General features: G+C 35.9%; 1 protein-coding gene across 5 annotated transcripts in view; it reads right to left on the minus strand.

Moving 5' to 3' along the window:
- Window positions 1-27,123, minus strand: part of LOC123561174 (uncharacterized) — a 138,769-nt gene that overhangs the window by 38,225 nt on the left and 73,421 nt on the right. For 2 of the 5 annotated variants that reach the window (XM_053516579.1, XM_053516576.1), the window contains 13 exons: window positions 23,084-23,238; window positions 22,456-22,470; window positions 17,814-18,081; window positions 16,356-16,520; window positions 15,836-16,039; window positions 14,925-15,011; window positions 12,960-13,091; window positions 12,459-12,600; window positions 12,049-12,066; window positions 6,039-6,175; window positions 5,134-5,250; window positions 4,671-4,804; window positions 3,947-4,146 (listed from right to left, as the gene is read on the minus strand). In XM_053516579.1, the coding sequence (XP_053372554.1) occupies window positions 3,947-4,146; window positions 4,671-4,804; window positions 5,134-5,250; window positions 6,039-6,175; window positions 12,049-12,066; window positions 12,459-12,600; window positions 12,960-13,091; window positions 14,925-15,011; window positions 15,836-16,039; window positions 16,356-16,520; window positions 17,814-18,081; window positions 22,456-22,470; window positions 23,084-23,238 (1,774 nt within the window). Of the gene's footprint in view, window positions 1-3,946; window positions 4,147-4,670; window positions 4,805-5,133; window positions 5,251-6,038; window positions 6,176-11,207; window positions 11,223-12,048; window positions 12,067-12,458; window positions 12,601-12,959; window positions 13,092-14,924; window positions 15,012-15,835; window positions 16,040-16,355; window positions 16,521-17,813; window positions 18,082-22,455; window positions 22,471-23,083; window positions 23,239-27,123 lie in introns of all 5 variants that reach the window. The other 3 variants (XM_053516577.1, XM_053516578.1, XM_053516580.1) reach the window with 3 other exon arrangements.

Genomic DNA, 27,123 nt, shown 5'->3' on the forward strand with positions numbered 1-27,123 from the left:
AACCCTTGTTATCACCAGCTACTAATGACGTTATAAAATATCAATCCTTGTTAAATCGTCATGGACGGATTACACCAAACAGGAAGTGACTACTCAGTGTTGCACGACTGTGAAGTAGTCCAAAATGTAGTTCCGTGCTATGGATGAAATCTAGTTTAATGACTCATATGAGGAGGTGACAGTTATATTTTTGGCTTAGTTTTTTTTGCTAATTGTATTGAGAAAAGATCTAGACCATTTCCAGAGCGAATTTCCTCGAATAAGTATTCTTTGGGAAGATGTCTACATAAGAATAAATGCTAAACTGCTATTTTCATGGGGGCATTTTGAGAGGGTGATATTTCTTATATGTAACATAACAGTCATGTCAATATTTTTCTATTTTTTGATCTGAAGACATGTCACACTAAATGAGCATACTGGTACTGATGATAAACCCAGACAGATGATAAAGTCGACCACCTTGTAAATATTCGATTGCAAGCGGTTATTTATAAAATTGAACACACCATCTAATAGTTTCTACTTACAACACCAACTGGTGTAAACAAAAACAAAATTGGTAAATATTCTGTATAAATAAATGACTTACATTTATTTGTATAAAAAATATTTATCCAAAATTACTGGGGAAGAGGGTGTTTTTTGCGCATGCTCACTGTCGAAACATGAAGGCCCGACACTGGGTCACTTTTCATTACTTGATCAGGAATGACTGTTGCAGCTTTTTGGGGAAAGTTTCAATATAATAATACGAAGAAAATTTTGTAAATGACAAAGTGGTCGAATTTATCATCAGTCAACGTTCATACAGTCCCCATTTTACAAACCCCTTTCAGGGCCTCACTTCGTGTGAGTTTGCTTACTAAATATAAAATTTGAATTATGTAAAGTTTTCAGCAAAAGTTAAGCTTTATTTTGATACAAACCATTGATTTCAATTTGCAGAAATAAAAAGGTTACAGGTAAAAAACTTCATTTTCTGTTTGGGTTTATCATCAGTACCAGTATATGGTTTTCATATCACTGAAATGTTCTAAAGAACTGAAAATGAAGTCTGAATATTTTATTGTTTATAGGAAATCAAGAAGGAACTGAATTGGTAGAAAGTAACCTCAAGTCAGCTTTATCTAATTGTGTGTACATGGCGAAAAAATGTTATATTATCCAAGCTGAAGAGTACCCTTTTGGTACTTCTGTGGTGATACTGCTGCTAGTCAATAAACAATTGTCAACATTATTGTTTCTTCCTAACTTGACAAATAGAAAGTTTTTGATATATACATACAAATGTACTTCATGTCGCTGTACTACAAGTAGTAAATGGGGAGTGCACCTCTATATAAAAACTGATTTCACATACAAATAAATCTCAACGTATACACTGACCTCAGCATGCAAACTGATCTTGACATACAAACCAACCCTGACATACAATCTGACCTTTGCATGTAAACTGATCTTGACATACAAACCAACCTTGACATACAATCTCACCTTTGCATGTAAACTGATCTTGACATACAAACCAACCCTGACATACAATCTGACCTTTGCATGTAAACTGATCTTGACATACATTCTGACCTCGGCATGTAAACTGATCTTGATATGCAAACCAACCTTGACATACATTCTGACCTCGTCATGTAAACTCATCTTAACATACAAACCTACCTTGACATACAGTCTGAAATCCGCATGTAAAGTGATCTTTATATACAAACTAACCTTGACATAAATCTGACCTCGGCATGTACACTGATCTTTATAGACAAACCAACCTTAACATACAAACTGACCTCGGCATGTAAACTGATCTTGACATACAAACTGACCTCGGCATGCAAACTGATCTTAACATTTAAACTAACAACAACATATAAAAATGACATTGACAGACATACAAGCTGATCTTGATATACAAACTGACCTCAACAGGCACACTAATCTCGACATACAAATAGTTCTTTAACATATTAAAAATAACCCTGAAATACAAACAGATGATATTTTTCTTTCCTTGTACCTATAAGCAGAATTTATGCTGCAGCACATGCCTCCACTAAAACTGGAAGTGGTTAACTAGAAGATGCTTTTGTAAAAAAGCGCATGTCTCCCAAAGTGTATAGTCATATCGGCAAAAAATCAACAGGGAACAGGAGCTAATGTCAAAGAGACTCTGATGGTTGGGTGCAATAGGGATCATCTACTTTGCATGTCCAATCATAGCACTAAGTTTCAACATATTGGGCCTGGTGGTTCTCAAGTAATGAACTGCAAACGGTTTTCCATGTTCAGGCCCCTGTGACCTTGACCTTTGATTGAGTGACCCCCAAATCAGTAGTGGTCATGTAATCTGTATGTCCAATCATCCTAATAAGTTTCAACATTCTGGGTCAAATGGTTCTCAAGTTATTGATTGGAAAGAGTTTTCTACGTTCAGCCTTCTGTGGCCTTGACCTTCGATGGAGAGACCCCAAAAACATTAGGGGTCATCTACTCTGTAAGTCCTATCACCCTAAGAAGTCTGAAGGTTCTAGGTCAAATAGTTCTCAAACTATTGACTGGAAATGGAGTTCCATGTTCTGTCAACTGTGACCTTGACCTTTCCCAAAAAGACCCCAAAATCAATAGGGGTCATCTACTCTTCATGTCCAATCATCCTATGAAGTTTCAACATTCTGGGTCAAGTGGGTCCCAAGTTATTGATCGTAAATGGTTTTCCATGTTCAGGCCCCTGTGACCTTGCCCTTTAACAGAGAGATCCCAAAATCAATAGGGGTCATCTACTCTGCATGATCAATCATCCTATGAAGTTTCAAAATTCTGGATCAAGTAGTTCTCAAGTTATTGATCGGAAATGGTTTTCAATTTTCAGGTCCCTTACGACCTTGATCTTTGATGGAGTGACCCTAAAAACAACAGGGTGGTCTACTCCATAAGACCTACCATCCTATGAAGATTGTAGGTTCTAGGTCAAATGGTTCTCCAGTTATTGATCGGAAATGAAGTGTGACATACGGACGGACAGGGCAAAAACAATATGTCTCCCCCAGAGACATCTCTCGCATGATCCTGTGTCCTTGGCTCTGTGCTTGTGCAGGTGAATATGGAGGCTTGTTGCACCTCAAAATGGTAGCAACTCACTTTGGCAGTCACTACCAAAATTCGAACGAGTTTTAGTAGTCACTACCAAAATGCATTACACTCAATGCAATTTGGTAGTTTACAAAAATGTACATGTAGTACCAAAATGCATAGGATGTATACAAAGAAAACTGCTCAAGTAAGAGAGCCAAAACTGTCATCATTTGCAATTTTGCTAATCATAATACTGACCAAGTTTGGTGAATAATGGGGAAAAACTGCTGAAGAGCTCAAGAGGGGCATAACTCCAGAACTAATGGGCCGATCTGGCTAATTATCGAAATTGTCACAGATGTTAACATTCTGACCAAGTTTGGTGAACATTGGATAAGAACTGCTCATTTACAAGTTAGAAAGCAAACAACTTTTGAAGCCGCCCGTACTCCGTAGGTGTTCTCATAATACGTCGTATACATACAAATGAAGAAAGAAGCCAAACATATGATTTGACCTAAAAAAAAAACACTGATCTCGACATACAAACTGACCCCAACATACAAACAGAAGCTAACATATAAAATGACTTTGAAATACAAATGAGCCATGCCATGAGAAAACAAACATAGTGGCTTTGCGACCAGCATGGATCCAGACCAGCCTGCGCATTCGCACAGTCTGGTCAGGATCCATGCTGTTCGCTAACAGTTTCTGTAATTGCAACAGGCTTTGAAAGCGAACAGCATGGATCCAAACCAGACTGGGCGGATGCGCATACTGGTCTGGATCCATGCTGGTCGCAAAGCCATTATGTTGGGTTTTCTCATGGCGCGGCTCAAATGAACATATTTTCATTTACCTGCATCTATAACCCGAAAGTGTACTGTAGCATGTGCCTCCATTAAAACACTGATCACCATTTGGACAGTGATTAGTTAACTGGTCACAATGATCCCCGATCCATGGTTCCGTGCACATGCAGGTGAATGAAGTCGCATTATTTGCCGTGCATGTACCACCATGCTGGCACGGAAAACTTTTGCATATTGAAGTCGAAATCTAAAAGTAGGGACACAGTTATTATGGAAATTTACACAACAAGCTTTGACAAACTATAAAAAAAATGTAGATTATATTACAGACCAATTTCTTAACATGAAAAATGTGGACTTCGAAATTATACCTTGGCTTGTAAACAATATACAGCTACTAGGAAAAGAAAGTTAGACTGGCTCCCATGTTTATTGTCATATTATTCATATGTTGCGGTTTTTTCATTAACAGTGGAAGTAACTCCATCAGGTTGTCTCTGTATTAACATTTTTATAGCGCCTCGCTCTGAACATAGGTATGCATGGTTTAGCCATCAGAAAAAAGTGTGCTATTTTAGAGGCTTAAAATGTACTTATAAATGTTTCTGTATTCATACAAATAACCATGCAGTCAAAGAGCCAGGCTATTTAAAATTGAAAACACCAACAATCACTTCCGTAGAAAACAACTTCAGAAATGTGTTATAGCACTGAACACAACAAGACTTCTAGTGTCTCTGACTACAACAGCAAATGAGGAACATTTATTACCTCACATGACCTTCCCGCATAGCCAGAATTGCACTGGCATCTAAAATCGTTGTTTATGTTCATACAGCTCTCCGTGTTGACATCATCGCACGTGTTACAGAACAACTCATCTGGTCTTTCACATTTTTTTGCGCCTAAAATGAAAGATACAATTTTATAACAAATTTTATGATACATAATATAACAGCCATCAAAAAGTCAATGGTAATGTTGAGTTTGATCAATAACATATACATTAAAAATGAATTTAAATCATACAGCCCTACAACACTTTTGCTGACTAGATTTTTAGTTGTTGCTTTTTGCATAATGAAGGATTCCAGTAAGAAGAATATCTGTATTACTAGTATCTATTATAAATCAAATGCAACAACACACTAGCTTTCGTATATATTCAATGTATGTATATATTATACAATGTATGTATATATTATACAATGAAACAACAAATGATCTAACTTACAAGCTGTCCTGAACTGACAGTAGGGTGCATGGAAACCGGTTGCACAGTGACATGTGAAAGAGTTCACGCCATCCACACAGGTTGCACCATTTTGGCAGTAGTTAGGGACACAGTCATCTAAAATATGAAAACAACAACTGTTAGGTCAATCCATTTCATTTAATATTTAAAATGAAATAAGTCTACTGTACACTTTACGAATGTGCACTTCGCAAACAAGATTCTTTTAGTATATAAGTGTTGATTTACCTTTCCGTTACTTAAAAAATAATCAACGAAAGTATATGAACCACATACTTATATATGTATGGCAATCGCCCTGAAACACATATTTTGTACATATACAATGTATCAATCACAGCTGATCTGGAGCACATACCTATACTTGTATCACAATCAATCTGGAACACATACCTATACTAATGTATCACAATTGATCTGGAACACATACCTATACTTGTATCAGAGTCAATCTGGAACACATACCTATACTTGAACCACAGTCGATCTGGAACACATACCTATACTTGTATCTAAGATGATCTGGAACACATACATATACTTGTATTCTGGAACACATACCTATACTTGTATCACAGTCGATCTGGAACACATACTTATACCTATCTCAATCAAACCGAGTCTGCTATTATTCTTGTTGGTTGCATTCTTTGCTTCCGAAGGATCTTTTTACAGACTTTATTGTATCACAGTCTATCTGGAACACATACTTATACTTGTATCACAGTTGATCTGGGGCACATACCTATACTTGTTTCACGATTGATCTGGAACACATACCCATTCTTGTATCACAGTTGATCTGAAACACATCCCAGTACTTGTATCACAGTTGATCTGAAACACATACCTACATTGTACCGCAATTGATCTGGAACACATACCTATACTTGTATCACAATCGATTCCTGTCCAGCCTGGATAACAGTCACAGGTTCTGTAGAAATGACTATTGTTTATACAGGTACCATATTGGCAAGGGTTCACGGTACAGGGATCTATCTGTACATTGCAGACTCCACTAAAAAGTATCATTCAAACATTAGTTTGTTTTTACTGTTTCATTTAAAAGAAAGAAAATTCACAAGCAGGGTTATAATTACTGTTACAGGAAACATTTAAGGTAATGGATCTGTGATAACATTGGATAGTTTCCGCTTCATAATATTCTGGCTATCTAGCTTCCTGATATGCTCATCACACAGCGAGCGCTATATAGCTCCCCACAACCAAAGAGACTGCTGATATAGCTCACACCAGTAACAGCAATGCTGTCACACAGCACCAGCAGAGACTGCTGATATAGCTCACACCAGCAACCAGCCAGAGACTGCTGATTTAGCTCACACCAGCAACCAGCCAGAGACTGCTGATATAGCTCACACCAGCAACCAGCCAGAGACTGCTGAAATCACATCGGGAGCATACGCAATCAAACGGAAACTGCTGAAAGTTATTACCGGTCCACTTCACTAACTTAATCTAAAAATCCGGAGCTGAACAATAATTACAAGTACTGAACTAACACCATAAGGTTTAACAAAATATAACATGAAAACATCCATCACCTATAAGGGCTTAATGCCCTGAAATAATTTATGTAAATGTTAAACATTATTATGTCATATACCGGTATGTCTGATAAGGTTAATTAGTTATGTTCAAAATGTGTTATAAAAGCCACAGCAAACAAAACCCTATTTGCAGAAGAAAATTAACATATAAAACAGTGAATGTTGACTTGCAAATGCATCAAACTATCTTTTCAGAAATGTTAGAATACCCATAAAAAGTTTGTTTGTTTGTTTTGGGTTTAACGCCATTTTTCAAGAAGTCCCTTTGGTGAAGTGCCAAAAGAAGTTCCAGCATCCTCAATATCCCTTAAAGCATTAACACAAATTCTTTATCATCATGCTATTTATAGTGTAAAAGTGCTCCAGATGGTTGTATCCAGAATAATTCCCAACAGAACGAACAAAGTACAAGCCTTAGGGATATGCTTTTATTCCCTTATAACCTGACTAAATTCTGTGGTACAAACCAAAAACAAGCTTTCAGTATTTATCCCTAATAACCTGACTAAATTCAACAGAATGAACCACACATAAATGTTGTATAGTTATCCCATACAACCAGACTAAATTCAATGGAACTAGAGCTGCTTTTGAGAAAAGTGCATGTCTCCCACAACTGCCTAATCATCTGAATAGTAGTATATGAGTCAACCATGCACCAAGACCTGAACTGCCTTATCAGACTTTCATCAGGCTTTGAGTATCAAAAACAAGTTTCAAGGGTCATAATTCCAAAATGCCTTGGCAGATTTGGCTAGTTATCAAACTTGGCCGTGGACTTATTGGCAAACACATTTTGTTCAAGTTTGGTGAAAATCGTATGAGAAATGTTTGAGTTAGAGTGCGGACAAGATTTGTGACAGTCTCACAGACAGACACATAGACAGGCAGACAGACAGGAGTAAATCAATATGTCTCCCACACTACTGTGTGGTGAGAGACATAATAAACCACACATAAATGTTGTATAGTGATCCAGACTTAATTCAATAGAAAGAACAAAAAGCAAGGGTTATACATTTATCCCGTGGAACAAACCAAACCCCAGGGTTGTGCCTTTATCCCTTATAACCTAATTAAAACTAGAAGATGCTTTTGTAAAAAAAGCGCATGTCTCCCCCATTGCATCATAGTCGTATAGGCAAGAAGTCAATAGGCGACAGGAGTGAAAGTCAAAGAGACATTGATGGTTGGCTGCAATAGGGATCACCTACTTGGCATGTCCAGTCATCTCGCTAAGTTTCAACATTCTGGGCCTAGTGGTTCTAAAGTTATTGATCAGGCTCCTTTGATCTTGACCTTCAATCAAGTGACCACAAAATCAATAGGGGTTATCTAATCTGCATGTCCAATCATCCTATTAAGTTTCAACATTCTGGGTCAAGTGGTTCTCAAGTTATTGATTGGAAAGAGTATTCTATGTTCAGCCCCCCTGTGACCTTGACTTTTGATGTAATGACCCCAAAAACAACAGGGGTCATTTATTCTGTAAGTCCTATCAACCTATGAAGTTTGAAGGTTCTGGGTCTAATGATTCTCATGTTATTGACCAGAAATGGATTTCCTTTTTCTGTCCGCTGTAACCTTGACCTTTAATAGACTGACCCCAAAATAGGAGGTCATCTACAGTAATTAACTCTGCATTTCCAATCATCCTATGAAGTTTCAACATTCTAAGTCAAGTGGTTCTCAAGTTACTGTACAGAAACAGTTTTCCATGTTCAGGCCCCTGCGACCTTGACCTTTAACAGAGTGATCCCAAAATCAATAAGGGCCATCTACTTTGCATGATCAATCTTCCCACTAAGTTTCAACATTCTGTGTCGAGTGGTTCTCAACTTATTGATTGGAAATGGTTTACAATGTTCAAGCTCCTGTGACCTTGACCTTTGATGGAGTGACCCCAAAAACAATAGGGGTCGTCTACTCCAGCAGCCTAACCATCCTATGAAGTTTGATGGTTCTAGGTCAAATGGTTCTCCAGTTATTGATTGGAAATGAAGTGTGATGTACGTACATACGGACAGAAAGGGCAAATACAAAATGTTTCCCCTAGTGGGGGGAGACATAATCAATGGGACAAACCAAACACCAGGGTCATGGTTTTATTAATTTATTAAAAGACTAAATTAAATGGAACAAACCAAACATAAAGGCAGTGTTTTTACACCATGATAAGCAGACTAGATTCTAAAGAATAAAATGCAAGATTTCTGCTATATTCCATAATAACTAACCAGAAAATATTACTAGAAATAAGAAAGGAATTTGACAGTAAAAAGGTTCAACATTGACCAGTAGCATTTATGTTTAACTTACTTCTCTTCCTCTCTGAATGAAAAAATACACAGTGTTAAAAACAGCTTCTCTTTCAACACTGCATCTGTCTTCTAAAACTACATGTAAAAACCTTTCAACACTGCATCTGTCTTCTAAAACTACATGTAAAAACCTTTCAACACTGCATCTGTCTTCTAAAACTACATGTAAAAACCTTTCAACACTGCATCTGTCTTCTAAAACTACATGTAAAAACCTTCTCTTATTCATTATTTACAATTGGTTTAACTAGTTACAAACTAACTTTTTTTTTTTTTTTTTTTTGGATTTAACTTCGCAACGAAACATGATAGGTCATATGGTGACTTTCCAGCTTTAATGGTGAAAGAAGACCCCAGGTCCCCCTCCATGCATTATTTCATCACGAGCGGGCACCTCGGTAGAACCATCGACCTTCCGTAAGCCAGAATACCAATGATTCATCTGCGGTATGTTTGATATACAGTGAAAACAATAGTCTGGTCTGAATACTCCCACAATGTAACAATTCACAAATTATGCAAATTTTAAACAGGCCCACTGATGGTCTCCCCATTAAGAAATGAAATGGCTTTTAGAAAGGTGCTTCACTGGTTTTATAAAAAGGTATCATATTATGAACTTCAAACACAAATTATGTAAGAAACAGCAACAAAACTGTTTGACTAACCAGTAAGTTAAACACATATTTTTGTGAAAGCAACACTGGCGACAATAACGACAAAAGTAAAGCTGAAGTGTTAGCCATATTTAAGCATAACAGAAATGGAAGCAGTTAACTTGTGAACAAAAAGTGCAATGTTGTGAGAATTTGCAGATTTTTTATATTTGATGAAAAATCTTTTCATATAAATAAACCTTGTATCCCTCCAGTGCCCAACATTATAAATTTGCATCAGACTATCAAATGCCAAAAATTTCTAACAATGTTTAACAAAATATTTGTATCAGAGAAGTATAACCAAGTAGTCCATCACAGATATTAAATTCATTTTAACTTTTTTCTGACATAAATAGACTTCATAGATAACAGACTGAACTTTTAGTGAAAATATTTTTGTGTGCTATAACAGAGAGCAGCAATTTTGTTGGGTTTAACATTGCACCAACACAATTATATGTCATATGGTAACATTCCAGCTTTGATGGTAGAGGAAGACCCCGGGCACCTGGGTAGAGGCTCGAACAAACATCAATGAGGGGTAAGTGATTTTAAGTCAGAGACCATAACCACTCAGCCACAGAGGCCCCTTGGAGAGCAGCGAAGCTCAAACAATAATGTAATTAGTTAACTGTTGGTTGGTTGTTTTGGGTTTAACGCCACTTTTTAACAGTATTTCAGTTATGTAACGGCAGGTAATTAACCTAACCAGTGTTCCTGGATTCTGTACCAGTACAAACCTGTTCTCCGCAAGTAACTGCCAACTTCCCCACATGAATCAGAGGTGGAGGACGAATGACTTCAGACACAATGTCTTTTATCAAATTGTCAGAGAACATACTCCTCGCCCAGCGCTCATACTCGCAACCCCGTGATCTGTAGATCTGCGCTTTCCCTATTGAGCTAAGCGGGTGTGCTTATAACGTAACTAAGTTGAAAGGCAGTAATTAAGTTGACAGGCAGTACGTGATTTAAATCTTTTATAGTTAAGGGACCTTATGACAATCAGCATTTTTACCGATTGATTACATAATCTCTGTGTGCCATGTCGGTATTCTACGGGCTGTTATGAAACAACAATTTTCTATTATGCCCGAAGGATGCCAAAATAGCAAATGGTACCATGTGATTAGACAGAATTCTTTACTGTCCCTACGGATCTATAACTTTCAACAAGGAAACCATTGGTAACCTCTGCATTTGCCAAATACAATGTAAATGATTTGAATAATGAAGTCATTGATTAGGTATTGCATGACCTATAGAATAATACAGATACGTTAGCTAAGAGTTCATCCGATGACCTTACACTAAAGCATCTCCCCACATATTTCTTTAATATGCAGCCAGTTGTACTTTGGTACATCTGTTCATCACGCAGCACGCTTAGTTAGTTACTAGATAGATAGGCTGAGCATATTATACACGTGTATGGTGGTGTGAGCTACTTTAACATCACTTATATTACTATTTTGCAAAGTACACATTGTTTAACTTACTCCTGATTTCTATTTCTGTAAATAAACATTTTTTCAACATATGTTCTTAGATATGTCATGCCAGAATATCAATAGGTTTACACAGGTAAAGAATCACAAGTCATGTATCATACGGCATTTTCGCTCCCCCTGAGGAGCGTTTTAGGGAAATCTGACAAATTTTCTGCATGTCTCCTGTAAACTGTTTCGCAAGTAAACAAACAATATTGTTGCTCATTCAAAAACACAGCTAGAAATCCAATAGCATGCATAATTTCTTCTTTGAAAAGTTGGCATTTTGGAAGCAGCATATTGTACAACCTTTACATTCCCCTGTTTCTAAATCTATGATTTTATAGTATACACTGTGATAACTGAATGACTTGCCAGTCAATAGTCATAACTCTAGCATTGGGGACTTTGGGCAACAGTTATAACTATTGAATGGCAAGTCATTCAATACTGTGTTCTATTACATGACATCAGAAATTACTTTTTCTCAATTTTTGGCTTTAGTCCAATATTGACTTCAAAAGCATAAACTACAGACCAGCGACTTATAAAAGAAGTTTTTGAATAAAATCCTTAATGACAGCTCTAAAAATCCAATGTTTCCTTTATTTTTTTATGTTTTCATTCATCACACAATACCTGGAATACCTATTGCAGCTAAATGCGTTAGTTAATATTTTTGTAAATGCTTTAAGCTGTTCGAGTGTGAAAGCTTCCCACAAGCAGAGGTCCCACTCCAAGGCAGAAATGAGTTAGACTTTTTAAAGATGACGCAATCAATATCGTAAAACTACGTTTGCATTCAAATGTTGGCAAGCATCATCAGACATGCATTGTTTATATTTCATACCTTCCGGTACCTCTAAGACTAGAGGAAAAATTGTAACGTTTTAACATTTAAATTACCACGTGACTTACTGCAACATATAATAATGACCTGTGACATAGTATCCTTAAATCGACCCCTTAGTGTATCAATGTGCCATACCTTGATACACCAATCTTATATTTCCCTCAGCAATTTGCTGGTACCCATTTACAGCTGGGCCGACTTAGGCAATCGTAATAGTGTCTTGCCCAAGGACACAATGCAATATGCAGTGGCCTCCATCTCTATAGGAAAGCATCTAGCCTTCTCGACCAAAACATCTCAATAATTAACACTTGTCAATAAAATTATCCTCACTAAAATATTGGTTGTAATGGTAAACACTGAGGTTAAAAAATGAATACTGAAAAAAAATTCATATTAACACTTACTCTGCATTTTGATAACCGGAATATGTCGCACATTTACATGAAAAACTTTGAAACTGGTTATGGCACGTGCCATTATTCCTACAATAACTTTCAGCACAGCCAAAGTCGTCATTCTCGCAGAATTCACCTGAGAACTCATGGGCTGAAATATACATTTTATCATTATAAAACCTGAAAATTGAAATCCGTATCAAGTTACTTTAATATAGCCTATAATTTCGATTTTCATTCCAAAATATGTTTATTTGTTTTTGATCAATGATTTAAATTCTAAATATTATTAAATATTCAGGGAAGGTTGTTATTAACCACTCATTATACCTGCCAGTGTGTCTAGTGAAAATATGTTATATGTAAGTAAAACATTTCAACGATTTTCTTTACTTAACAATCCCAATCAGCAATAATGCCATGCCTAAAATTTACATTTTATTTTGAAGCAAAGATTTTCGAAGATTTATATACTTTGACTATAAACTGAATGTTTATCTTTTAACATACGTGTTGATAATGGACTTCCACAGATGCACGAGAAGCCGACACCATCATTAGCTGGTACACACTGTTTCTCATTTTTGCACGGTTGACTCGTGCATCCATTAAAAATTGACTCGCAAGTTCTGCCAGTATACCCTAAAACAGAATAGAGTTTGACATTTTAATATAAAACTTGGAAAACCCATGCGATTCTGAGCATTTCCTATTGTATGGTTGCCATCTTTGCAGACCGTCATCAGGACACCACTACAAAGTACAAAGGCATGCTCCGAAACAAACCAAGTTTACAGCTATTCTAATTTCATAATGATAATGAATAAAGTACATTGTATTATTTTAACTGTAAATTGTGAGGGTTTGGTCTGTACTTTCATAAATTACATCAACTGGTTTGCAGGGTAAGGTATGGGTGAGAAGTGCTGTTAAAAGAATACACAACTGATGTAACACTTTTACTGACAGCCAAGTATCACATAACTATCAGTTTTGATATTTTTGCCAAATTAGAAAAATTGGATTATGGTTAACACATATAATTTGTATATGGTTCAGACTGGTATCTCCTTTAAGAGACGTTACTCAAGGTCTGTGTATCATAAACCACAACGATCATGTAAATAGTTCAGCCAAATAATATTAAGTAAGTTATACAGGTAACAACTATATGACCCACAGTAGATTTGTTTTATCAACCTCTAATTTTTAGCCTAGAACAACATGAAAATCTGACGTCACATATTTCAAAGGTCATCAACAAACCCCACAGTTGATTTGTTTTATCAACCTCTAATTTTTAGCCTAGAACGACATGAAAATCTGACATCACATATTTCAAAGGTCATCAACAAACCCCACAGTTTATTTGTTTAATCAACCTATAATTTTTAGCCTAGAACGACATGAAAATCTGACGTCACATATTTCCAAGGTCATCAACAAACCACACAGCTGATTTGTTTTATCAATCTCTAATTCTTAGCCTAGAATGATGTGAAAATCTGACATCACATATTTCCAAGGTCACCAACAAACCCAACACTTGATTGTTTTATTAACCTCTAATTTTTAGCCTAGAACGACATGAAAATCTGACGTCACATATTTCCAAGGTCACCAACAAACCCAACACTTGATTATTTTATTAACCATTCAACTTTTAGCCTAGAACGACATGAAAATCTGACATCACATATTTCCAAGGTCACCAACAAACCCAACACTTGATTTTTTTATCAACCTCTAATTTTTAGCCTAGAACGATGTGAAAATCTGACGTCACATATTTCCAAGGTCACCAACAAACCCCACACTTGATTATTTTATTAACCTCCAACTTTTAGCCTAGAACGATGTGAAAATCTGACATCACATATTTCCAAGGTCACCAACAAACCCCACACTTGATTTTTTTATTAACCTTAACTTTTAGCCTAGAACGATGTGAAAATCTGACATCACATATTTCCAAGGTCACCAACAAACCCCACACTTGATTTTATTATCAACTTCTAATATTTAGTCTAAAACAACATGAAAATCTACTGGCCCTCCACAGAAATACAGGGGTTAACCACATGACCACCTTTCATCCAATGAAAATGTTAGAATATTGTAGGAGGTAAAACAAAGTTACTTAAAGTGAGAATACATGTAAATGTTAGTGTAGAGCGGATGCAGTGGTCCTGTGGTAACACTGTTTGATTACGGAACCAGGGATCGTGAGTTCGAGCCCCCGTTCCTCCAACCTAAATTTACTAAAGTTGTGATAAGAGTCCAGTGTATGGATGCTTTATACCTGGCATGTCAAAGAACCAGGGAAGCTTCTGGAATAGGAGTGTCTTCTGTATCTTGCACTATCCTCCTACTAACATTACTAACAGTTTTCTGGAGGAGTCGCCCATATGGGTAACCGGTGGTGATTATAAATAAACCTACACACACATACAAATGTTTGTGTTAATATCTTACCAGTCGGACATGTACACAGAAAGTCCAGTCTTTCAAAGGAACAGTTGCCACCATTCCTACATGGATTTGGAGTGCATCCAGTTTCAACTGCAATATAAGAACATGTTTTTCAAAAATATACACGGCCAATAGGTAAAGTAAACAAGAGCTATCTAATGACAGCGTGCTTGACTGTTTGAAACCCTTCCACATGATACTATCTTACATTCAAAGCTATAGGAAATATGTCTTAGATAATCTTGCTAAAATTTTAACAAGACAATGAACTTTACATCATGTGAAGATATACAAGCATGATGCCAAGACGTGTGGTGAATCTGAAAACATTTGGTCAAGCAATAACTGAAAAACATGCTTACATGCAAAACCGTCGCAAAATTTTAGTTATACATCATAGTAGCTAAAGAATGCAAAATTACATGTTCAGTGAATATGAATATAATTAATATGTAGATACCAACATCATAATATACGTTTATAAAATTTTAGGTTTAAGTTATCATTTACTTCAAAAGTGAACTAATAAATAATATGTGATATTGATCCATGTGGTAAGGACACATTTTGTACAAAATCAACTGCAAGTACTGTGACATGGAATATGAAACTATATCATGGAAACCACAGGGGCCATTTTCAACCCAATTTTTGTTAACAATAGCCTATAAGTAAGAGAATAGACTAGTATATACATCATTTGTACATATAGGTATTTCACACAGAAAGAGCTCTTAGATTAATACCGGCAAAAATTGTGCGATATATACATTTAAATGGTAATATAGTTTATAAAGACAATTTGTCCAACAAAGTGAGTTTGATATTTTAATACCGCTCCCCTCACTCCATGCAGCTGTGGTTAGAGCAACATGATTCTGGAAAACCATATTTATATTGTGTTATGTTCTTACTAGAAGCAACCGTGTTATTATATTCAATTGCCTCCTCTAGAGTGTGACAATCATTGCTGGATGTAGAACCTGTCTGGTATGTAACCTCGTAACCATGACACGCTGTGCACGTGCGACTGTAAGGCACCGAGCTATAGTAATTCTTTGGACATGCCGTGCATGGTGCTAAACCATCAAATGAAAAATACCCTTTTGGACACGCCGCTGAAAAAACATTGAAATTACATTCTTACTAGTGGATTAACTTTGAAAGACATAAGGATCTAATAATACAAGATTTAAAATGTTTCTCATTTTTATAACATCTTTAAAGCTAAACAAGTTTACCAGTTTAAATTTGTTTTTTATTGTTATTTTGCTAAAGATTTACCTAAGGTATAATTAGGTGTTACATACGATGTTGCACATTTTAATTACTAAACCTATTCTTAAACTAGAATTTAAAACTAAGACAATTCTAGTAATATTTTAGTCTGGATTAGGTATGCAGTTTACATAAACATAATGCATTAATTCGCACCTTTAAAATTGCATGAAGACGCATCTGTCTGACCAGTCAACCCGTTATTGTTGTTGTTTGGACAAGTCTCACAGCTTGCACCATCAGCAGTCATAACACCATATGTCCCCGCGGGACATTTTACACAATCGGTCTGGTCATAATAATAGCCTTGAGGACAGTTCACTGTGAGTAGAAATATAGTTTGATGGAAAGAAAGTAAATAAAATATAAAGTTTGATGCGATCAAGTAAGTCTTCATTCCTAATGGATATTTATCATGGTTTTTAAATTATAGCTATTGTCAAGGTAACCTTCTTAGGCTGAAGTTAAGCAGTCAGTCAATGGCATAAAAACTGATACAGCCCTGGCGAACAAGAAGGAAACTCGTCTTACCTACCTCATGCCATTTGTACCTGCATAAAACGACAACATTACTTTTTTTATAAAGGTAAAACATATTCAAATAATGTTGACACAAGAAACTATTCAAAATAATATTTCAGATCTACTTTTAGCGGATCTGGATCTCTTCAATCATAGGGACCTACACATTTTACCTGACCATACAACTGACAATATGTTGATTTACAATTGTAAACAGTTTCCTTAAAATCTACGTTATAGAAAACTTTCTATTTGCAAATGTCACCCTTCTTTTCTTCCCTCTCGACTAGCTCAAGTATTTTATAGTGTAGATGACTTGGCTACATGGCTGTGTGAGGGGTTGGGTCGAATGACAAAGAATTTTTAAGGTTCACCTTACGACACAAAAACATCATCAAAATTATTATTTGCCATGCACTCCAATTGTCACGTGCAGTCCAATAATTTTTCAAAGAAGTCTAGCAAAAATCAAATATAGGACCTTATCTCTTTATTTGCAATATTTTCTAAGTATATTCTGAAGTTCTGAAAAATCAGGTTTTAATCAAATTCAGCATTATAAAATGAAATTAGCCCAACGAGCAGACTTAAACTAAATGCAACTTCACATAATTATGAAAGCCAATTTCAAGGAAGATGCTTCATTATAACTCGATGACACGCGGCAATTTCCATAATAACAATCAGCAAATTCCATCCCATTAGGTAATTTTGGTTTCATAAGACGTAATTTTAGCTCAACACACACATGTTTTTTTGTACAATCAGAAGACTGGATCGCACACAGAAAAAACACCATTTACCGATTAGTTTATACTAAATATGATATTAGCTTGACAATGATGAAAGCTTATTATAAAGCTTATTTAAACCACTCTCGAGGCTGCTTCCTGGAAAAACCAGTACTAGCATCAAATGAGAAGTCATGGTCATGTTCAACTCAAAAACGCACAACCTCTGGGTTGAGCGGCCGACACCTTAATCTAGACCACCGCTCCAATTTACCGATTGTCATTGTGAATCTATCTCAGTAGTATATACAGCATGATATATCAGTGAAAGGCGTGCCAGAATGTTTTCAAAATTACTCACAGCACTTCCTTTGTCCGCCAATGTTTACAAAGAGCCTATATCCTTGACATTTATACTCAAACACCGGCTGGGTGGATGTCAAGTCATATACTCCGGCATTACACTCGTATGAGCCATCAACAACTCTTGCTAAAGTGGAAATGCTATCAATATTAGTTTTTGTGTTCAAGCTTGACATGATTGTGTTTGAACATTGGTCTTTAACACTTGCGGCATTCTGCAAAGTTTCGTCTTGAGCGACTAGTTGGAATTCGAAACGCACTGTAAGCTGAAATTGATAAAAGGTAAGTTACGAAGAACGAAATAAAGATATTGAAAACACAAAAGTACTGTTTAAAAAGCAAACTGATAATGGTTATCTTTAATATTCACAACTCGGCTAGTTTTATATTAGCGTTTAAACTTTCAATTAAACAAAAAACACTGAAATTTAATCAATATCCCCGGGTCACATATATATAATCAAAGCTTTCAGAAACCTGATGGGGGAGCAATTGTTTTGCAGGTGAAACGATATTTTTAAATGTTATATTCGTTAATTTTGTTTAAACTGACTTGAACACTAGCGAATTTGCATGTCTTGTTTCATTTACAAATATGCCTAATAGTTTTTTATTTTATCATTATTTTATTGTTGGTTTAGGGTTTATTGTCTCCTGAAATACAGCTTTCTGAAAGACTGAAATTGTCCTGCAGATACAGAGAAACATTTCAACGGCTTACCAACAGCATATAGGACTGATTACACCAAACAGGAAGTGACTACTCAGTGTTACATGTGAAGAAGTCCAAAATGTAGTGCCATGCTGTTGATGAAATCTGGTATAATAATGAATCATATGAGGAAGTGGCAGTTATATTTTTGGCTAGTTATTGCTTATTGTATTTAGAAAGTGTGGCAATTGGTCTGCTGATGCTCAAGGTGGTGTGCTGTGTGTTGGTGTTTGTCACCTCCGCTTTCAGCCTCACCGCTGGCTAGCTTCGGTGAAAAAGAGCCGAGTGTGTAAGTCTTCCCTGCCAGTACATAGCCTCTCTGCAGACAAGCCCTTTTGCAGTGCCTCCGAGTTGGCGCCACACGGTAATGGCACCTTGCGGCTCAGCAGAACTGCAGGGGACTCGGAAGGTTGCCCCCAGACATGTAGGCATGCCAGGCCACCGGTGTGTGGACACACCCTGATGCCTATGAACAGACCCCAGCTATGGGACAAATAGTCCTGAGTTCCAGGATAGGGTTTTAACTCGAACTAAGGTGGAGTAACCCGAAAGAAACCTAGAGAGTTGAAGACAGAGGTGCTGGGCCACTGGCACTCTCTTAACGAACCACAGCACCATGCAATATCGCTATGACTACACAGCCGCGAACGAAAAGAAGAAGTATTGAGAAAAGATCTAGACCATTTTAATTGTGAATTTCCAGGTATTAGTTTTGTTCTTTGAGAAAATGTCTACATACGCGTAATTGGTAAACAGCTATTTTCATGGGAGCATTTTCAGAGGGTGAAGTTTTTCAGACCAGATTAATTTTCTTATAATGTAACATAGCATGTCAATATTTTTTCTATTTTTGATAAGAAGACATGTCATATTAAATGACCATAATATTATATGGTTTTCATATCAGTAAAATGCTCTAAATTACTGAAAATGAGGTCTCAAGATTTCATTGTTTATATAAAATAAAGAAGAAACTAACTGGTAAAGTGTAACCTATAATAGATCTATTAATAGTGAGGAAATGTGACGTCACCAATAAGGTCTGCTATCTAAAAATAGCACATTCATCTGGGGTCTTCTTCCACCATCAAAGATGACCAAAAATTATGTCGATGCCATGTTAAACCCAACAAAATAAATAAATAAACATAATTGAATAATAGATTTTGCAATCATTTTATTCATTTTTTTTAAGTTTCTAGCCTTCACATCGCAAACAAAATGTTCTTTAATTTCTATTAACTGGACCGAGAAACGCTTTATCTATACTGAACTATGCACTTTGCCAAATTCTTTAAAAATGTAGACAGTACAGTTTTGAAATTGTATATCCATGTTAGCAGTAACATACCCATTTTTCATGAATATATGAATGGATGATGTTTTTTCTATCATTCTGTTCATTTTGTGACACATCCCACTTTTTAAAACGTATTCGAAAAAAATATACTCACTGAGAAAAAATTATTAATACTGATCGAAAGCGTTAATTAAAACACAAATGTATTCACAAAACAGAAAACAAGAGCTGTCGGAGGACAGCAACGCTTGACTATTCAATAGCCTTGTCGCTTGAATGAATATGAAAGTCGAAAAAGGGGCATAATTTAGTAAAAAAGTAAAATAGGGTTATGGAACCTGCATAGTGCTTATCAGCTCATGACAGTGGACAAGTGTATGAAGTTTCAATCCATTCCCATTAGTGGGTACTGAGATACCAGCTTACATATAAGAATTTAACCCAAAACTCCTAAGTTGAAAAAGGGGCATAATTTTGTAAAATGCGAAGTTGAGTTATTGACCCTTTGCACTGCATGTCATATCATGACAGTGAACTAGTGTGTGAAGTTTCAATCCTTTCCCATTAGTGGATACTGAGATGTTGAAAAAGGGGCATAATTTTGTAAAAAAGCAAAATAAAATTATAGGACCTGCTTTTTGCATGTCAGATCATGACAGTTAACAAGTGTGTGAAGTTTCAATCCATTCCCATTAGTAAGTACTGAGATACCAGCTTACATACAAAACCTTAACCAAAAAATTCTAAGTCGAAAAAGGGGCATAATTTTGTAAAAAAGCTTGCAATGTAAGTCAGTTTATCACAGTAAATAAGTGTGTGAAGTTTCAATCCATTCCCACAAGTGGTTACTGAGATACCAGCTTACATACAAAACCTTAACCAAATCGGGACGCCGACGCATGGGCGAGTCCAATAGCTCTACTATTCTATGAACAGTCGAGCTAAAAACCAAACTGTTCTTCTTAGTAACCGTTATATATCATCATTACTTTTTGTAATGTATGTCATCCGTACTTGTTTAGAAATTTAACTCTAATAGTTTTGTAAAATGCAAATAAGTACTTATGATCGCATAATTTGAATTTACTGAAATTTCAAAATGTCTTGAACAACATGTATACTTTCAAAATACACAATTATTTGCAGTCACATATTCAGTTCTTCGTTGAAATAATTAGCACCGTTGAGATATACGTATGTTCTGATTATTACAAATGACCCCTTAGTGTGACATGTAGATATTTGACTTTCGGTAATAATTTTTGGATGTTACTAATCTTATGCAACACCATACTTTTCTATCAAATCATGCAAAATGATGCATTTTCAATAAGGAAATGTTTGACAGACCCCGACCACAGCTGACATCCCAACAACCTCATTAGCAATCATCTGTTGTTGTGAGAATCAGCTGTTTAAAATGAAATAGAAATTATGATTGTGACTGTGCTCATATATGCGTGAAAGTCTTGAATCAAAAGTATTTTGTACTAAATGTTTTAACTGCAAGTGCTTTTCTTTGGCGTTTCGAATCCAAAAATATTGTGCTTTGTGTGTTAATAATAAGACTCTAAAACTGTTCTTCTGATGCTAGATTTTAATAATATCATTTTATTTTTGCAGAATATGGTGCAATGTACTTTTTAAAAGTTTCTTTTTCATTTGCTTACACTGTTTGAAAAGATCTTAGTCTCCTTAAAATAATCTGTATAATTTATTTTGTATATTTTCTACATTTGTTCCAATATATTTATTTAATACATTGATTTAACTAGTTAATGTTTCCGCATGTTATTTATTCTGTTAACAAGTGCGTATGACAGCAATTGTCTCTTCAAAATTTACTGAGAGTGTTACATGTATAAAGAAAGCAATTTGGGCATTGCATTATTGTATAACTGATATATTTTCTATTAATAGAACACAAGAGCGTGCTATTATCCGCTTCCAGTCGCTTTTTTCCTACCATGCATTTGGGAATTCGTCTTGGCTAAACGCATAATTTGCATTACACATGTACGGACTGTAATGATGCCTATAGTTTCAAGGGTTAATAGCACTGTAATTCGGTCACACAGAAAAGCAGAAGCACATGATTCGTGTCAAATCTCCGTAATGGTTATTTTTAGCCCACAAGTTTATTTTAGCACACAAGGCTGTCTGTATTGGTGTGCATTTTAATAAATATTGCCGATATTAAACGCATTGTTTTTATATGATACACATTTTGTTAGATATGTCTCGGCTAGGTTAAGTATGATAGTGTAATTATGCAAAAAGATTGTTAAGTGAAGGAGGTAGAACTACTTTTATGCACTATTTTGATAGGCTTTTTGCATTAAGAAACGACTTAATTTTTGAAAGTCTGTATTAACATTGAGGCGGATACTCCGCCCCAAAAACGACATAAAAGGAAAAATCTCCATTTAATTTATAGCACATTTGTCTCTTGTGAAACTTATAAAAATGGAAGGACTGAAACTAATAAAACGTGATAGAGAAAACGAAAAAAAAAACATTTATTAAAGTGCCAACCATACCAGTATTGCAGTTCTACATATAACTAGATGAAAATATCTCTAGAGTGGGGTTTATTCTAAAGGAATAAATTCTTAAAACCTTACTTACATTAGCAGGAGAATCCTAGGAAAAGAAGATGGCACTTTGCTTTATAGATTATTATAATGTACCTGCCAGTTGTTTAAAGCAATGCACCAGTAATGACACTCAGTTCCGTGTGTTTCTGTACTCTCATTTCAACACTTTCCATAATTATGTAAATATAATTCAACGGGCATATGGTTTCCAGTAAAAACACAAAAGAATACCGAAGTTGCATACGAAGAATGATACTGCTCACTACTGACTTGGAGTGGTCGTTCTGTACATGTCACTAATTCATTATAATCAGAGCACAAGGCTATAATGCATTTAGTGTATAACAAAAATATATACATTAAATATACTTGTCCTTCAAATCGCTTGAATTTGGTATAATACTGGAGTCTGTAATTTATCACATGCACTCCAGGTATTTTTAGTCACAGTTTACAGAGAATACATGTCTTGCTGAATGTCATTTCCGGTCCACTACCTTACAATAAAGCAACAGATAATGCTACTAAAACTTGCACAGCCAAATGAACAAGACAAGTGAACAATATATCAGGAACACTAATAAATGCATATGTTCCTACCTAATAGATAAGAAATAGTTATAACAGTATTCACTGTATAGGGAGAAAGAAATTGTTACCCTTTTGGTTGCAAGAGTGAATTCAAGGTAAGTTTTTTCTTCAAGTAAAGTGATATTCACTGGGTTGTTACTTCCGGTGTTACACTGGGTTTGCATTGCTGAAGCAAACATGCGTAACTTCTGTTGAATAGGAGACCTGTAGGCTGCTTCACATGCTGAAACAATATACAATGTTATTTTGTTATGGTTAAAAGGTATACAGATGCCTTCGCTACTATCTTCTATCTAAAACTAACAATTTATAACATGTTTTTCTAAGCATTTCCAGTCTTTCACTTCTGGCAAAACTATCCTCGCCTTGTAGGTCTATCTTTAGGGAATAAAAAACTAGAGTTGTCACAGGAGTGATGAATTATACCCCCACAATATGACCTTGTCACAGAACTAAGCCAATGTCAAACAGAACTTGTTTGACTTTTGACCTACTGACCTCAAAATCATTACAGGTCATCTGCTGGTCATGATCAACCTCTCTATGAAGTTCCATGTCCTCAGCCCAAGTGTTCTCAAGTTATTGTCCGAAGAAGGCTTTAAATGTTTCGGGTCACCTTTGACCTTTGGAACTTGAAATCAATACGGGTTATTATATACGGGTGTTTGTCAAGACCAACCTCCCTATTAAGTTTCATGATCCTAGTCCCAAGCATTCTGAGGTCATTGTCCGAAAACAGTTTAAATGTTCTGGGTCACTGTGACCTTGACCTGTGACCTACTGACCTCAAAATTATAAAGGGTCATCTGCTGGTCATAACCAACCTCGCTATCAATTTTCATGATCCTAGGCCCAAGCGTTCTCAAGTTATCATCTGCAAACCGTTTTGTGTTATTGTGACCTTGACCTTTGACCTACTAACCTCAAAGTCGAATTTGACTTGCATTTTCTCTTGTTACACCTGCGTACAAAAATTTATGATCCTAGACCCAAGCGTTCTCAAGCTATCATACGGAAACCATTTAACTGTTCCGAGTCACTGTGACCTTGACCTTAGACCTACTGACCTCAAAGTCAAACTTGACCTGTATTTCATGATGTTACACCTGTGTATCATAATTTATCATCCTAGGCCCAAGCGTTCTCAAGTTATCATCCGGAAACCATTTAACTGTTTAGGGTCACTGTGACCTTGACCTTTGACCCACTGATCTCAAAGTAAAACTTGACCTGTATTTTCTCATGTTACACCTGTGTACCAAAATTTATCATCCTAAACCCAAGCATTCTCAAGTTATCATCCGGAAACCATCTAACTGTTCAGGGTCACAGTGACCTTGACCTTTGACCTACTGACCCCAAAGTCGAGCTTGACCTGTATTTTCTTATGTTACACCCTTGTACCAAAAATTATTGAAATTGCTCAAGCCTTTCATGAGTTATCATCCAGAAGCCATGAAAACCAACGGACCAACAGACAGACCGACAGACCAACCGACAAGCTCACTCCTATATACCCCCCAAAAAACTTCATTTTGTGGGGGTACAATTAACACAAAAATATGGGGCTGTTCATAATGAAATGAAATCATGGTCACGTGACTGAGAAAATTGATGAAAACGCTAATACTGCTTAGGTAGACATCAGAAAATACCAACTTCTTTATTCATTTTACCAAGTAGCTTCGACACAACTTTGAGAGCACATAATGTACCATAAACCGTCAGCACTTTACAATAAAGCATTAACAATGCTTATATCTGGCATGAAAATGGCCTTTACTAGGTGGGAAAATGCCACTTTAAACTGAAATGGACTACATTCGAGTGGACCATGGAAGCATATCTGGCCAATTATAACCTTCAACCATAGCAGAACTTTAGTCCACCTTGCATGCTGAAACAACTTAATCATATGTTATTTCATTACAATATCAATAGCAGACCTATGCAGGCTGCCTCACACCTTGATATGATATACAATGGCATTCCATAACAGTTTTTATCAAAAGCAGAATTGCAGGCTGCTTCACACATTGAAATAATATACAATATAATTTCATTAGAGATTAATTTCAATAGTAGACCTGTAGGAGGCTAGTGCTGAAAAAATATACATAGCAGACCTGCATGCCGCTGCACATGCTAAAACAATATAAAATGTTTTTCATAATGGTATACATGTACATCAATAGCAGACCTATAGGCCGTTCCAGACAATGAAACAATATACATTGTTATTTTGTTATGGTATAACATCAATATCAGACCTGTGGGCCGCTTCATTCCTTGAAACAATATTTCGTTATTAGTCCAGTAAAAATACGAAAATTAGGGGGAAAAAATTGCACAGAAATGATTTTTGGCATGTGTGATCTATAACATATCAGGAATGACATATCAAAAATCTACCAAAATCCAATGATGCAAATACCCTATTTTTGGGGTAAAATGTTGAAAAAATGAAACGAAAGTGCGAATTTTTGGAATTCCATTATACCTTCATATATATTTATCTAAACATGCCAAAATTGTAAAGGATATAAGCAGAGTCTATTACCAGTCACCGAAAGTTATATTTGAAACAATATATATCCAATACGGCTGCCAAATCCAATATGGCCGCCATAGCTTAAGGGAATTTCTGGAATTGATTCATAGTATGTTTTATACTGCATCTGAGTGTGTCAAACATTCATATGATAACAGAAAAGTAAACCAACGTTAACGTTCATTGGACATTATCCCTACAGAATTTTAATCCAATATTACATCATATATCCACTATGACTGCCTTATTTCCAATATGGCCGCCTAAAACAACATGATAACGAACAATTTTAGCATTATCTTTATGAAATGGGTTACAAGTACCCTTATAGAAACAAAGGTAGCGGCTAGCAAGCCAAGCTGCTACCTAGTCACTTCTCTTTTTGATAGCAAGAATTAGTAGCACGAAAGAAGCAGGGGGTAGCAAGTATCTGCTATGTACCTACTATCTACTCACTACTAGTAGAGACCCCCACTTTCGGTATCAGGAACCTGCTAGCACAGTCATAAGGTAGCGACAAAGCGATTTTAGTGGCACATTAAGTCTAATATGACAGCAGCTACCTGCTACCATAGCAATAATGTAGCACTCAATATGATGTCATTGCGTAGGCCCCCTAACATTTATCATGATATCACAATGTATGTAGGTGGAAATGAAATGTTCAGTGTTTGGGGTATGTGATGTAGTTGCCCTATTCAAATGTATAAAATGTTATCTATTCTGATTTACTCAAGAGGGATATTTTTTTTATTTTCACGCAGGTAAGAGTCTCTCTGATTGTTTGTTTTTATAAGAATGTCAGAAAGTCAAAAGCATTGTGCATGTTGAATTCAAGATGGCGCTGCTATGTTGTTTCATCCAGATATTCCAGGAGCCGATGTATTTTTCAAATCCGTAAAATATACATTTAGTTATTTTTTGCTTCTGAAGTCAATTTTACAAAACAAGAGATGAGGACATATGTTGTTCTAGTTAGGTTGAGTGATTTACATGATAAATAGAAAATCAAAAACTGTCTTTTGATACAAATGTTATCAGGTCTCGGCAGCGCATATCAGCCTCGACCTTATAACATTAATATCAAATGACAGTTGCCTGTTATTTTTATCATCGATACTTGCCATTTGATATATCAATACAAACTTTTCTATCAATGGCGGCTCTATGAAATAAAATCTTGATCTAGTCAATATAATGTCTCCAAATATACCAATGGTTTATATTTTGTTAATTTTCACTTCTGCTGATTTTGGGTCTGTATTTTGAGCCAGTCTTTTGAACTTCGACATTTAGTTAGCTCACCAATATCTCGGTGTGATCAGGTGAGCTTTTGAGACTACATTCGTCCATAATCTGTCAGCCTGTCATCTGATCATAGGTATAGACGATTTCCTTGTGGACACTCTAGAGGCCATTTTTGCAATCTTCATGAGTCTTAGGCATGATATCGAGGTCAACCTTTTCAGTTTTGAACACTGTGGGGGTAGTATATTAATTCTTTTTTGTGGTCCAATCTTTATGATACTTTACTATGTTTACCCTGGGTGGATTAGA

This window comes from Mercenaria mercenaria, chromosome 10 (genome assembly GCF_021730395.1).
Source record: "Mercenaria mercenaria strain notata chromosome 10, MADL_Memer_1, whole genome shotgun sequence".
Lineage (NCBI taxonomy): Eukaryota > Metazoa > Mollusca > Bivalvia > Venerida > Veneridae > Mercenaria > Mercenaria mercenaria.